We start from the raw sequence: 15000 nt of genomic DNA on the forward strand, positions 1-15000 counted from the left end.
AAATACGTTTTTATCGGCTTTGGTTGACCGTTTGTACAGTTTACAATTTTAATTTCTGCTCAATTTGTTCTTTACATTTATCTTGCTGGTAGCTCACAGACTAATATCCACCCTTTAGAAGGAAAACCACACCAACTCGGCTTAAGTCTCCAAAACATTTTACATTTTTGTTAACATATAAACTTTCCTATGAACTGCCTGGGGAATATGCCCGACCATGTGAACATGGTTTTAAGATTGTTGAAAATAGGTGAAGGGCAATCAGACAAAGTTTGTATAAAAGTAGTTAACTGGGACATTAGAATGGATAAATGTGACAAATGTTAAGATAAACTGTGAAATTTGTGTCAAGAACAAGAAATATTTGTATCCCGTCCAACTTTTAACTGGACTCCAGGTTATTTGATAAGGCTCGTACAGGGATCATTCCTTAAATGAGTAAAGATAGTGCCACCAACCTGAGTATTTCTGTTTCTTTTGATTGCTGTTACTGTTATCAGATAATCTCAGAAGACAGAGTAAACTTTTCCCGGCAGCAAATCATTTCATTAGAGAAACTCCTGGTATGGTTTGTGTCAGTATTTTACTTAAATTAGCATTTTTTTTTTGTGGTATATATCGTCCATACACCAACATTCACGTTTTTTTACATGTGGAATAGATTAAATTTGGAGTAAATAGTTGGGTGCTAAAGGGGAATGTTTTGTTACCTTTGCAGATTTCCCTTATCATAGATTTTTTAATGAATAAAAAGTCTTTAAATATGGAAGGGAAGATTTAGGCTTGAGTAACGATAGAATCTTGACAGACATAGACTAAGCAGATTATGGTTTTTAATGAGCAATAACCGACAAGATTCAGAAAGCTTGCTCAATAACAATGGCAAGTTGAATAAGATTTGGAAGTCAGGAGACTAAGATTGTAGGGGAAAGTAAGACTGTGCAGTACCCTTGTGCGATCTGTAATGCTATATGGACATGAATCATGTTATAACAAAAAAAACAAGGATCCGGTTCTGGCAGAGAAACAATAAGCAGTTTTGACAACAGAGCTGTAAGAAAAATATTAGGAGTCAGATGGCAGTAGAAAGCTAGAAATGATAACATAGGGGAGGTTAAGGAATTTCCATGTGTAGATGAGATAACGATGATAAGGGGTCGGAGATGGTTTGAACATACACTTTGTGCCGTGTCAGCAGGGCTCCTGTAGGCAGCAGAAGAGCTGGCGGACTCAGCCTTGTTTTCAGGCTGGATATGGGTGGAGAATTCTGAAAGAGAAAGCACAGCAAAGACGCGTGATCGAATTTCACAGAGGCCCTTTGCATCGCTAGGCATTGGAAGCGACGATGATGATGATGATGGTCAGTATAATTTACAGATTTTAATTACCTTTGATCTCACGTTATTTAGTCTTTAATATGTACTGCGTGGAGATAGTATTTTATTAATAATATCTGTCACAGAAGTCAGCAGGTACGTAAGGTCAATTCTTTACATGTTAAAGGAAAGAGTGGCAATATTATTTTATCACGCTGAACCAGAGATTACAGCAGATCTTTAATAATTAAAATCCCATGAACCGTTTATATTAACGTATCTTATCCATGATTTACTTATTTTGCGTTTCGTTTTTGATGTTCAAATTTCTGTTACTCAGTAAGCTCATAACTTCTTAATCGTATGTTGTTTTCCAGTGATCGATTGGTGACCCGCATTGGACTGTGATGTATATTTAATACGGTTACCCTATCAATACAACATAAAAAGAAAACGGTGCTCATCAAAGAAAACATGAGCTTGGAGGACAATTGTAAAATATTTAATATTTCATGATGGAAAGGCCTCTAAAACAACAGACTAAAGCCGGCTTTATTAAATTGTAAATGCGTCATCCAGTATTTTACAAGATTTGCTTTCTACCACAGCATCTTCACTGGACTATGTTTATCTTTCATAAGCAGTGAAGTTTGTCCTGTAGGAGGTTTCTGTGTCTGGCTGTAGTTAGGATTTATCGTATGTTTTGTTATTGTCTTAATTGGAAATTTTTCCCGTGATGTTTTAAGTGCTTTTCCTTTCGGAGTTGGTATTGTTCTGGTTTTATAGGAGGTGAGCGTTTCATCAGCGTAGAAACCACTACAGACGTGCGTTCATTAATGTGAAAGATAAGGATTACACGCTTACGGAACTGGAGGATAAGCTTTTCTTTATGAAGCACTTCCCTCAATTTTATATCCTTTTCTGTAAAATGTAATTTGTTGGTGTGCTCAAGACTCTCTCTCTCTCTCTCTCTCTCTCTCTCTCTCTCTCTCTCTCTCTCTCTCTCTCTCTCTCTTATGAATGTTTTTGTTAGTGAAGCGGGCCTCCTTCACAAAATGTTGATCATTACACATGCAGTATGCGTGTATGTATGTACTTGTAGTATGATTTTATATATATATATATATATATATATATATATATATATATATATATATATGTGTGTGTGTGTGTGTGTGTGTGTGTGTATGTATATATGTGTGTGTGTGTATTAAATATTTCTTATGTGAAACGCCTTTAAATTTTTATTTTTATTTTATTGAATTTTATTTCGGCGTCTGTAACCTAGATCCTAGATGTTGGGACGCCAGTTTTATTAACGCTCTCTCTCTCTCTCTCTCTCTCTCTCTCTCTCTCTCTCTCTCTCTCTCTCTCTCTCTCTCTCTCTCTCTCTCTCTCTCTCATTTTTAGAGCAATCAATCAGACGCTCAGATAAGAGATTCCAATCTTGTATGACTTAACCCTGATGACATATTCTTATATGTACTCTTGTTATCCTGGTTTTCATGCCACAACGCGGACCATTGCTGAATCTTGTTACAAGATTTAGAAATGCCTTGTATTTTGCGGTGCAGAGACGTAAAAGCTGCTCCTTAACCACCATCGCTTTTCCAGGTACGGGATCTGCAAATATTACATATATGCGGTAGTTAATGACAAAATGGCCAACCTTTTTAGAAAGGACTATTGTGATGCACTTCCATCTGACATATCGTTAGATTGATATGATTATTATTCACTTTATTTTCACTTTTGCTACGAAAGTCACCTTGTTTTAATGACTAATGGAACCCGACCTTCTGTTGAGAATTACTTAAACGGAAAAAGTCGTTTTGGTTTTCGCGATAAAAGATATTCTATGTAGCGTACAAAAACATCCTTTTGTTTTAATATTTTGATACATACTGTAGGTAGTTCAGACTTGTTTTTTAATTTTTTCATTTTTAATCCAATATAGTTTTCTTCCCTCTCTTTTGTCAGTTTTATAATCTGTCGAAACTTTTCGCGTTGTCATTGGCTCTCCAGTCTTGTACTATTTGACTTTTATAATATATATATAGTTGGAGAACGTTTTATACTTGCCGAAGCAATTTGGACAACTCTGCATACACTTTCAGTGTCAAACTTCACATCTGAAGGAAGCGAGACTTGTTGTTTAAACTATCTTTTGCACTATTACTATACTGATAATAGTTAGACCACTGAAAAAATGGAAAGCTGTCTCAGGCGTAATTGAACACGACCAAAGGTATATAAAAAATATACATATATTTGAAGGCAATCCAGGGTGCTTGTCTTTGGAAGTATACTCAAAGTTTTCAGAATTATAAAAGATTACAATACCTTTGACTACTGAATGGAAAAATTGGAATGATGAGTGATGTCAGATTACAAACAATGTCTTAGACTTAGAGGACACACCACATGCCCACATACACACGCACACATATATATACATATATATATAAATTATATATATATATATATATATATATATATATATATATATATATATATATATATATATATATATATGTATATGTGTGTGTGTGTGTGTGTGTGTGTACATACATATATATATATATATATAGAGAAAGAGAGAGAGAGAGATAGAAAGTATATATATATATATATATATATATATATATATATATATATATATATATATATATATATATAGAGAGAGAGAGAGAGAGAGAGAGAGAGAGAGAGAGAGAGAGAGATTCTCCACTGGCTGTGACCGTTTGCATGTGAATGTGTTTCTATTTTATATGTATATTCAAAGTGTTGGAAGCATAACAGTTGTCTCTTATTAAGGCCTATTTCAGAGTCTTCCATTTGCCCCAATATCTCTCTTTCTTGAGTGACAGGGATCTTCATTATATCTTAAGGGTTTCCTTTCACTCTTCTCTACCGTTTGTTGAAACTGGTTCGTCGTCCTTTTTTTGGACTCGCTCCAGGTCTTATGTCATGGCGCCCCTCTTTGCTTCCTCAGTAAACTTTCCCTTGGGCATTGCCTAAGAAGCTGTCTGGTGACGGCTATTACCTAGCTTTGTTCCACTGGTCGTGTTGTTCATCCCCGCAAAGATTGTGTAGGAATTGTAGAACCGAGAGGTGACGTGTGTGTCTAGTCTGCCTTGCTATACTCCTTTACGCTACGAGGCACTTTTTCTATTTTTCATGGTTCACATGTCCTTAGATCTGAGTAAGTCTAAGAGAGGAACCAGATAACACCTTTATCCATACCTTTTTTTTTCTTAATGATTTATAGTTTTGAAGGTGCTTTAAGAGTCCCGCTTACCTGTGGATATTAAGAATTGCTATTCAGACCTTTCTTGATCTCCAATGGCTGGTTCATTTGCCAAAAAAATTTCCCATAGAGAAAGCTCAGCTTGTATTTAATTTTTTCTCGTAGTCATTTTTCGCTTGTGATCTTATCCCAAGTTCCATTTTTAATCTGTGTAGCCATTTAAAGGTTTAGTTAGATACTAACTTGATAATTACTTTATTTTCAGTGTTCCTAACTCTCCCATGGTTATTATAAGCAAGTAGAGGGAGGAAAAAAAAAGTGGGTTAACCCCGGAGGTAATAGGTATCGGGGAAGACTTATGTTTTAGGTCGAAAGTTATAAACCATCAGGAAACCATTGCAGCGTCTCAATACAAAAAAAAAAAAAAAAAAAAAAAAAAAACTGTGGAAGGCACTGAAGGCATTACCTTTAAATTGTTTTAGCAGTGCATCTCGAATTTAGGTGTAGTACACCCACGTCTAGGAATAGTTTTACTATAATACAGATGAGCGAAGAAACTAATTCTGCCGAAACCTTGATTGATTTTATAGCACAGAGTTTCCTGTTAAAATGTTTCTGGAGATATCTCAGCATAGTTTTGCTGTTAAGATACGGAAATGAAATAGATTCAGGTTGCATACGAAAGTAAGATTATTCACAAGCTTAGTCCGATCAAGACCACCGAGCGAGATAGGGACATGAATCTCGGTATGACAGTGAAGCTGCGTCCAAAAGATTTTGTTGATTTGAGAGCGAAGTTCCAGGAAAAAATTAAGTATATCTTAGTTTAACCAGACCACTGAGCTGATTAACAGCTCTCCTAGGGCTGGCCCGAAGGATTTGATTTATTTTACGGGCTAAGAACCAATTGATTACCTAGCAACGGGACCTACAGCTTATTGTGGAATCCGAACCACATTATAGCGAGAAATGAATTTCTATCACCAGAAATAAATTCCTCTTATTCTTCATTGGTCGGTCGGAGATTCGAACTCGCGGCCAGCAGAGTGCTAGCTGAGAACGGAACCCACTCCCCCAACAAAGAACAGGAGCAACAGCAGTCAGATGGCTAGATAAAGTTAGAAATGATACCAGAGGGAAAATACGCAAGTTCCATATGTAAATGAAATAGAGACGAAAGGGATATGGTGAGAAAAGTACGTGAGTGTCAGCTGGGCTCCTGCGGGCACCAGAAGAGTTGGAAGACCCAGAACTGCTTGGATGAGAGCTGTGAGAAAGGGAGCTGGAGATAAGTGGAGATTTGTGGAAGAAAACGCTTAAGAAGGACATGGAGGGGATGATGGTGATGATGACGATGATGAGTTTTGTTGTTGCGTCAGTCGTAGCTTAATAGATGTACGCTTTCATTGTTTATGAAATTGCATCCACTCTCATGCCTTACATGTATTAAAAAATGTCGTCTTCTATAAAATGTTTGTTAGCTAGTATTCAAAGAAATTATTTTTAAATGGATTTGAAAGCATCGAATGACAGTAAAAATAAAAAGAAAAAATCACCTGATCAAGTAAATGGGACTCCTGAGAAAGTGATTTTGAAACTGTATAATAGGGCCCTTTTTTGCGAACAGTGCTGTAATTTAATTATTTCTTGTTCGTTTTAATTTTCAAAAATGGGAGTATGTGTTAGTATCTACGGACTCCAGTTTTTGTCCGCAATATATTCCGGTAAAAGAGAAAAAAACTGACTTTTCCGTTATACCGTGATTTAGGTGTTAAGTAAAGCTTTTATGAAATTATTAAAACTATCGTTATTATTCATACAAAGTAAACCCGAAAGCCATCAATTTGTTATGCAAGCTTACAAAGAAAAGAATACCCATAAAAAAGACAAAAATTACACAATGCTGCGTTAAAATATCTAATAAAGAGTTAATAAGGTGTAAGAAAAACATTTGCTGGTGTATACACACAACGAAAATAAACCCGAGTCAGAAATCGAATTGAACAAACAAAGTCTGTAATTATGAGTCAAGTATAATGACCAAGACTTAATTTTTCATCGTCTATGATATTAACATGACAATCACTAGTTTAAACAGGAATGCAGACAATGTATCGTTTTCCCCTTTGGAATGCGCTGTTATCGCAGTACGTTGGGTAATGACAACACATGAGGTTTACCATGCATGAGCAGCTTAGAAAAACAGGCCTTGGTAGATGTTTGTTATTAAAATATGAATTTTCCGCTCTAGTAAACGCCTTACTCTTACCCTTTAATAGCCAGTGTTGATCGTGGAGTGGAGGTATTGAAAAAAGAACCTTGGCCACACGTAATCTATTCGTGTTCTTGTGCCAAGCGACATGACATTTTTGGTAGATTTTTTCCTGACTCAAGTTATTAACGTTGAATTGAATCAAGTATGTATGCGGTTGGCATTTTCATATTTTTTGTTTTATCTCGCTCTTATCTCTCTTCTTTTACTAGTTATTAATCGCAATGAATGGCGAAAGACACGAAAAACAAGGCCAGAATTAGGAATGTTAAACGTGTCGATGAAAATGTAAAATATCTGTAAAAAACCAGACGGAGTAGTAATTATGCAAGCTGGAAACTTTAAGAAAACGCAAATTTAACTTGCGAGCATCGGAATCCATAACGAATTAACGCTACAAAACTGTTTCACATCGTTACCGTAACGGAGCGGAAACCCTTAGGTACTGGCCCGAACTCCCTCCCAGTGTTCCAATTGCCCTTCGGACTTGTACGGCAATATCTCAGGTGGATTTCACACTTGAGCTCATCATTCATCCACTTTTTGTATTTAGTATTACTCAAGTAAGCATACATAATTAGCTTTAATGTTTATGTTAACAGTAGTGTGGGCTGTGATAAATAAAGAGCAACAGGAAAAGAACTCTTGAAGCATGTTAAATGAGCACAGATCTAAATAGGTGTTGCAATGATAATAATAATGCCAGTGATAATAATGAAAATGATGATGATACGAGGCAGGCAAAGTGTAATTGTTAGGTTCAAATTAACTATGATAAATTATTATTATTATTATTATTATTATTATTATTATTATTATTATTATTATTATTATTATTATTATTATTATTATTATTAAGAGGGTTTAAGCTAAAGTACTTATAAGTTGATCTTAAAAACTGTGGTGTAGCAAATTCATCCACATGACCTCGATGGTAAGGATTTTGCAAGCAGGAAATTAACTGCGAATATATCGATCCTGATATACGAGCTCCAAGGGTTTTTGTGATACATTTATTCACTTAACTAACTTTGTTGACAAAAACCATCGTTTAAACTTTATCATTCTTGTTGTCCTAAAACTTCGTTTCTGGAATATAATGGGAAGCTGCAAGCTCTCACTGTTTTCTTTTTGACTGAGCAACCCTCTTCGTTTTAATGTTCAGTAGCCGATAGGACAGGCAACCTTATAACTTCATTTTGTATATTCCCAGTTTCAGTTTTATATCAAGGTGAAGGCCTGTACCAGAGAGGAAACTCATCATCGGCTGTCATCTAGAATCACCAATAGGCCTTGAAGAGTGACACCCATTGTAGTTTATTGTTTTCTGTGAACACTGTTTTACAAGGGGATATTGTGACTTGTGTTAAAAAATTTGCAGATATCGAGTTTTTGTAATACTATGGAGTTTTTATTTTTTTTATAATTTACAAATGTTAAATTTTAATGCACGGCAGTTATATTATTTTTCTATTTAAGGCTGCCACTATGGATTTTTTTTTACTTACTATATTCTCACCTTTGGCCCTTTACCTCTTGCTGTCTCCTTTTTGTGTTCAAATTTTCATGTTTTCCTTTTTTCTTCTTTCTAGCGTTCGAAGTGAATTTATTTATTTGATCCATCTTTTATTCTGGTTTGATAATTTTGTAAACTGAATTATTTTCTGTATTTTCATTACTTCATATTGGAGATCCCAACATGTATATACGTTTTATGTATGTGTTGACATTGTTTGGAAGAGCACTGCATAGACAGAAATACTTACTCTGTAAGCCAAGTTTTAGAGATTTTCCATCATATTCCAGTCGTCCAGTGAAAACTTACTTAAGGCAAAAATTATACTGTCTCGTCTTGCTAAAAGAGGACAGCACTTCGATTTTTATTTAAATACAAAAATATCTAGGACTCCAAAAATGATAGATCACAGACTCATGGCCAGGATACTTAGTGTCAAATTTAATTCTTTTATGTATCTCCCGCTATCAGATTCAGAAGCAATTACTGAGTCGAGTGATTTTATCTCAGTAGTCGTTCGGTTAAGCGATATTTTATCAGTTTCTTAAGTGATCCCGCTATTCGTCAAGAACAAGCACTTCAGTATTGTCAGATTAAAGAAAAAAAAGTGAATGCTTGCAAAACGAGACGAACTTGTCACAGACGGGCAAGACCGTAGAGAATCTAGGCCTCTCTTTTTTTCCCTTTCATTGATAATTTTCGCAAATGATTTCTGGAATTCTATCTGAAACCTCATAGTGTCTTGGTGAGAGGTAAACTTTATTGGCTAAAATTTATATTAGTAAAATTAATTCTTCATCGTTAAAAGCAAATTTTAGTACTCTTAATTAGCTATCTATAAGTTTGATTACTAATTATCATAACTTACCATTTAAGACCCTCATTTATCTGATGTCAGGCAGGATGATAGCACCGGGTACCTCAGAACAGCAGAGCTGTTGAAAAATCTTTATCGACGACATGCTTCTTCAAATTCTCGTGTTATCAGTCCTTAACGTTATCTTAGAGGAAGTATTTTACACACCTTGCTGGTTACATTACTAAGAGACTGCGTGATTTTCTTTTCATAATATTTTCCTTTGTATGCTCTTGATTTTCTCTTGTCGTTTACTGGTTTAACTACATGATTCTAGTTTGTTTCTTGTTCTACTTATTATTCTCTCGTTTCCGTTTTTGCATGCGGGGGGAGCTGATCATTTACAGATGTATTTTTCCCACTAATAATAGTGCTTTACAAATTAGGAGCCTCACTGCACGGCATTTATTTCTCAATTCCATGTTGTCGCGTCAGGTCAAATAGTTATTTTTTCTTTCAACATCACAAGTAACAGTGTTTAGGAACTAGCTCGCTAGATATCAGTGGTCACTTGAATCTTATTAAGTGGGCTTGCGACTTTGTTCCTTTAGGGCAACTTGTAGGCTTCTTTTTCTCTACCTAAGAAAGATAGAGATTCTCTCGCAGATACGTAGTCGCTGTTGAAATGCTACTCATTTTTGACTATCAATGATAAAGGTTACTTTTTCCGTGCATACTAACGGTCCTGGTCTGGCTATCTCTTGTTGGGTTGCACTTAGAACCAATCAGTTCAGCGGTCGAAGAAATATTTTTTATGACTCGTGGAGAATGGAGATGGATGCCACTGGAAAGGTTCCTCCCCTGGTACTTTGGCCTCCTACTTTACAGTCTTGAAGAAAAAAAAATTAAAGACAAGAGTTAATTGTCTAGTAATCCCAGAAGCTTTCTTCTTGATGCTCTTATAACAATGAAAAATTGCCTCCATACTTATGTCAGTCCTTTAGCCTTAGGGCCTTTTCGATTACTGCTGGCTGGGTTTGAGAAGGGCAGCCAAGATGTCTGGTCTGCATATTTCGTATCCTTGAATTTGGCTTCGGAAAATAATTTCATTTCTTATATAGTATGCAAGCTAAATTTTGATTTAGTCAAATTTAGTGAAACCTCAACTTCCACATTTCAAAGTATGATCATGTGGTAATCAACAAATTCTGCATCAGCTCATGGCATCCTTTTCTCAGTGAACAACTTGCACTTAACAGAATAACGAAGAGAACTATGAAGGCTGTTAGTTCCTGTCATGACTATCATCAAGCAAAGGTTAGATAAAAAAATTACAGTTCAGTTATAAGGTTCTAGACTGAGATAGCACGTTCCCTTTCTTTCCTTAGCAGTTAAGATTTGGAAGACGCTGAAAGAGAATTGCTTATTATTCATGATATTCCCCTTCTCTGATAAGGAGTTCTTTTGAAATGCATTGGAATAAAGTTGCTTTAGTTTTTTATGGTTGGAGTGTTCCGTTCTTGAATCCAGTTTTCAACACAATCCTAGAAAACTTCTGTGGAAGAGATATGAGGGAGCTCATTGTTGCCCGAGAATATAACTACACTTCCTTTTTAAACATATCTAGAAATGGGGATACAGTTTTTCCTCTCTGGTCTCACGGAACAGTCCTTTGGCCATCAACAGACTGGCATTCCATTAACATTGTTACTGGAAGGTTATGTTGTAGGTGAATTCCCCTAAATCATAATTTCTTTACAAGAATAAAACTAGCAGTATAGAAAGTAATTATTATTTCTTTTGTTCAGATTCAGCCCTTTGGACATATATATTTTATAAAGGTCAAGCTGTACTGAATTTACCTTGTCTCATTGGCTTCGCTTTAAGCGATAAAAATAACTTTGAGAATTTCGATATTAATATCAGTAGGCAAATATTTATAGAAATCTAGGAATCTAGTTCGTTTTAAATATATAACAGTTTTATGTTAATCCCTACGGTTTTAGCAGTGTTTTTGAGGTATCCCTCTTTCTCTTTCTCTTGCCTTAACTTTTCATGAAGGACTTTCATAGAAGTTCTCGCAAAATGTTTTTATCGATTAATATTATTATTTCTATGGGTTTTTATGTACTTCCTTGAAGCTTCACTGCTTAAGAATAACAAAAGTGTGAAATGTTCACGCATTGATATATAAAATTTTGCTGCTAAAACCTGTATTTTTGCATTGACGTGGAGAGCCAGTTAATCGTTGCAGGATTTAAGCATCATATATTTTCGCAGAAGACGTTTTCTTCGTGGAATAATGTACTTATTTACGTTGCTTTCCTTCTTCTCGTAAGACATTACAAATATTCTTCAGCCTATCTTATCAGATATGCATCAGCGACAAGGAGTTTAAATTCCATCTTCATTATAGGAAATTGATAGCAAACAAAGAATTAATTGTTAATGAATAACAATAAAAAGGTGCTGAAATTATCAGAAAAGCCAGGACACACCAGCTGATCTTGCTTTGATACGATTTTCGTCATTTTTACTAGGATTTACGAAAGGATAGGACTACTTGTTGATATAGTCTGTGCAAAAATCAAGTGGGTCAGATGAAAACTTAAAATTAGCATGTAAATAAAATGTTTTTATTGAATAATTGTATCGTACAGTAAAATTTGTCAATATGAAACAACATTGTCAAAGCCCTGACAACTTGCTTATTAGCTTAGTTGTGGTCATGTTTATATTTGGGACGTGCACAGTAAATTCTTCACGATGTAACATATTGTCATCTACAATTATGAACTCTTCCTCTGGGATCGCAATAATATCCCAGAGCGGTACCCAGTTAGGTTTAAGATTGGAGTATGGAGAGTATGGGACACCCACTACGTACAGGGTAACATTATTGGCCAAGGATAAGATCCCTACTCCTTTGTGCTGTCCTTGTTCTGAAAGGCTCCACGCTCCAAAGCAGCTGTAAAGATGATAAAACTGGGTAACATCCGGGACCTCTATCCCATTTTCCTCAAACTTATCGAGGTGGTAATAGAACACAAACAATCTGTGGTCTTGGGTAGAATTCAGAGACTGTGGTACTAGATCGTCTTTACAAGGGTTACCGACAAGTATCGTTGCTTGAGAAATGTTGTGTTGGAGATCCTCTTTCCAGTGAGCCTGCAAAAGTCTGTCAACATTTGAAAGTTTCACTCCAAAATCTTGCAGCAGTGTCTTATTGAGAAAAGCTCTTTCCATTGTTATTAAATTTGTCATGGTGTTAGTTCCCGCCCCATAATGAAAACTACGACCAACTTCAGGAAAGACACACTCCCTGTCTTTACTTACAAAGGTATACAAGAAGTAGTCGTAAAGGATTACCTTGATACCATGTGCCTCTTTCGGCCACATGCGAAGTGCCTCTTTTATAAAGTTCAAAGAAATAGCATAACCCCATTCAACTTGCACAGAACCTCGGAAGAGCCTAGAGGGGTGGTAAGACAATTCCCTAAACCCTGTAGCTGAAAAAGCATTGATGCAGTAAATAGATGGATCTTCCTTCAGCAGCCAAATTGTCTGACTCATATATGAAAAGAAATCGGGGGAAACTTCTACATCTTCATCCAGAAATATAACTGCTGGGGCTTTTGCAAATTTTTGAACGACATATTCATAGACATTTCTGTAGTATGTGAATAGCTTATTGTTGTAATTGCCGCTGACGGGTAAAATGGTGTAGTTGACGTTCAGGAGATATAAGAGTTTTATTGTAGGAGGTGGTGCATCGCCAAGAATAACAAATAAATCAACTACCTGTATACCTGGAGTTGAGAGTAGTGTTGTTAGTGTATGTCTCAAGTATTGGTGTCTACTGCCAGCCGTTAGTATCACAGGTATATTTGCAAGAGCTGCAGCTGCTTCACTCCCCAGTGAAGGAGGGGAAGGAACAGGCAGAGGTAAGGGGCTGTGTTCATCACATAATTCTCCCATTCCTCCCTCTGTAGCACAGTATTGCCAGCGAGACTGTTCAATGCTGCTGCTGTTTCCGAGTCCTAGTTCTGAGAGAGAACAAAGTGGCAACGCTGAATGCTGTAGGATATTATTTAGGTTTGTGACAATCGCTGTTTCTGAGATGGTGCGACCTCCTTTAACAAAAATCCAAGTCCACTGGGCTTGGAGTGTGAGATGTGGAGCAAGCACAGATCCCAGGTTGGCTAACATTGCGATCGTCTGACGAAGACCAAGAGTACCAGACACAGATATCGTTAGTACTACAAGGCGCCCAGGTGCAATGTTCTTGATGTACCATTGGAAGTCAGACCAGAAGAACCAGTAGTGGCCAAGAGGGAAAACCTAAAAGTAAAATTTCTAGATGTTAATGGCAGTAAGAGGAGAAAAGAGTAAAAATTGAGTTGTTATACTGCAGTAACAGAAGTACTGATACATTATATTTCATTGTATATTTTCTTGTAGCTTTAAATCTTATATGTATATGTAATATAGACGTACCAGAGGTATCTGTTTTTAATGATAATAACAATATTACAACAATAATTACTATTCTCATAATAATTGTATTGTAAATATAAACTCCTTTTGTTGAATATTCTTATATGCATAGTGAAATGATTTCGCTTCCAGCTTTACACAGTAAGGTTATCTCATTGTCCTTTTCAACTTTTGTATTTGTAAAGTGAGAATGTGTATGGAAAAGGGGGTAATAAAACAAACAGGAGGATGAAATACTTACAACACATTCGTTCCAACTGGGACCTTGTTTCATCGTTTTATGGATCCATAACATTTACTTACGTGTATGCGGTATTTGTATGAGGACCGTTCTTTAAATTGCGATCCCCCATCTCATGCACGTACTCTTACATTTTGTGTGAAATGTGTCGGTAGTCCCAGAGGTTACAAGAATTTATTTTGTGCTCATGGTTGCGCTGTTCGTTATAAATAAATGTAATACCAGTTTAATGGTAACAACAATAAAACAAGTAAAGAATGCGCCGAAGCAATCGAGTTTTCTGTACAGCGTATGATGCTGTATGAAACTCTCGATGTGTTGCAGTATGAAACTCTCAACCATGACCGGGCAGTGCTCAGTTGCTCCTCAGATGCGATCAATTGAAGATGCGTCGGCGGCTGGCACCTCTAGCGGTGCCAGACGCATGATGCATGGCTAACCTTAACCTTAAATAACATAAAAACTACTGAGGCTAGAGGGCTGCCATCTGGTATGTTTGATGATTTGAAGATGGATGATCAACTTACTAATTTGCAACCCTCTAGCCTTAGTTGTTTTTAAGATCTGAGGGCGGACAGAAAAAGTTCGGACCGACAGACAAAGCCATCTCAATATTTTTATTTTACAGAAAACTAAAATAGCCATCTCGATAGTTTTCTTTTACAGAAAACTGAAAAGTGAAAACTATTGACAGTTTTTCAAGCAGAGACCTTTTTATATTGTTTACGTTCAGGATTCATATAAGTTTTTGTATATTTTTACATTAAAAAATTCTTATTTTAATTTAATATAACCTCAACAGTTTCTTTGGCATTACCTTATGTAACAGAAGGCGAGCGTTTCGTTGATTGAAAACCAGCAAGACCATGCCTTCCCCAGGCAGAGGTTCATGGACCTCTTTCGTAACTCCCGAAGAGAGATGCCATTTCCGATTGAAGAAGGGAGGCCCTTCACCACAGCAAGCACGACTCTGCTTGGTGTGACCTTTGGCACTGGAGCACTGCCCAACATCGACTCCCCACCCCCTTATGCTGGCGTGGGATTCGATCCAAATGCTGAAATCATTTGGTGGAAATTAGAAGGCATATATTTCATTAAACACAAGCGATATT

The 15000-nt window shown here is 36.3% G+C and overlaps 1 protein-coding gene and 1 long non-coding RNA gene across 2 annotated transcripts in view; one reads left to right on the plus strand and one right to left on the minus strand.

The window, feature by feature from the left end:
- The window catches only part of LOC136843607 (uncharacterized), a 268880-nt gene that overhangs the window by 187943 nt on the left and 65937 nt on the right, over positions 1 to 15000 (plus strand). The gene's annotated exons all lie outside the window — the stretch shown is intronic.
- Positions 11839 to 13455, minus strand: LOC136844288 (protein O-linked-mannose beta-1,2-N-acetylglucosaminyltransferase 1-like). Its single transcript, XM_067113262.1, has one exon. It carries the CDS (start codon positions 13357 to 13359, stop codon positions 11839 to 11841), a length of 1521 nt encoding a protein of 506 aa, XP_066969363.1. The 5' UTR covers positions 13360 to 13455.

The sequence above is a fragment of the Macrobrachium rosenbergii genome, chromosome 12 (genome assembly GCF_040412425.1).
Source record: "Macrobrachium rosenbergii isolate ZJJX-2024 chromosome 12, ASM4041242v1, whole genome shotgun sequence".
NCBI classification, from domain to species: domain Eukaryota; kingdom Metazoa; phylum Arthropoda; class Malacostraca; order Decapoda; family Palaemonidae; genus Macrobrachium; species Macrobrachium rosenbergii.

Excerpts from the sequence above, each read along its gene's own strand:
- LOC136844288 (XM_067113262.1), bottom strand. The coding sequence starts at position 13,359 with ATGTTAGCCAACCTGGGATCTGTGCTTGCTCCACATCTCACACTCCAA.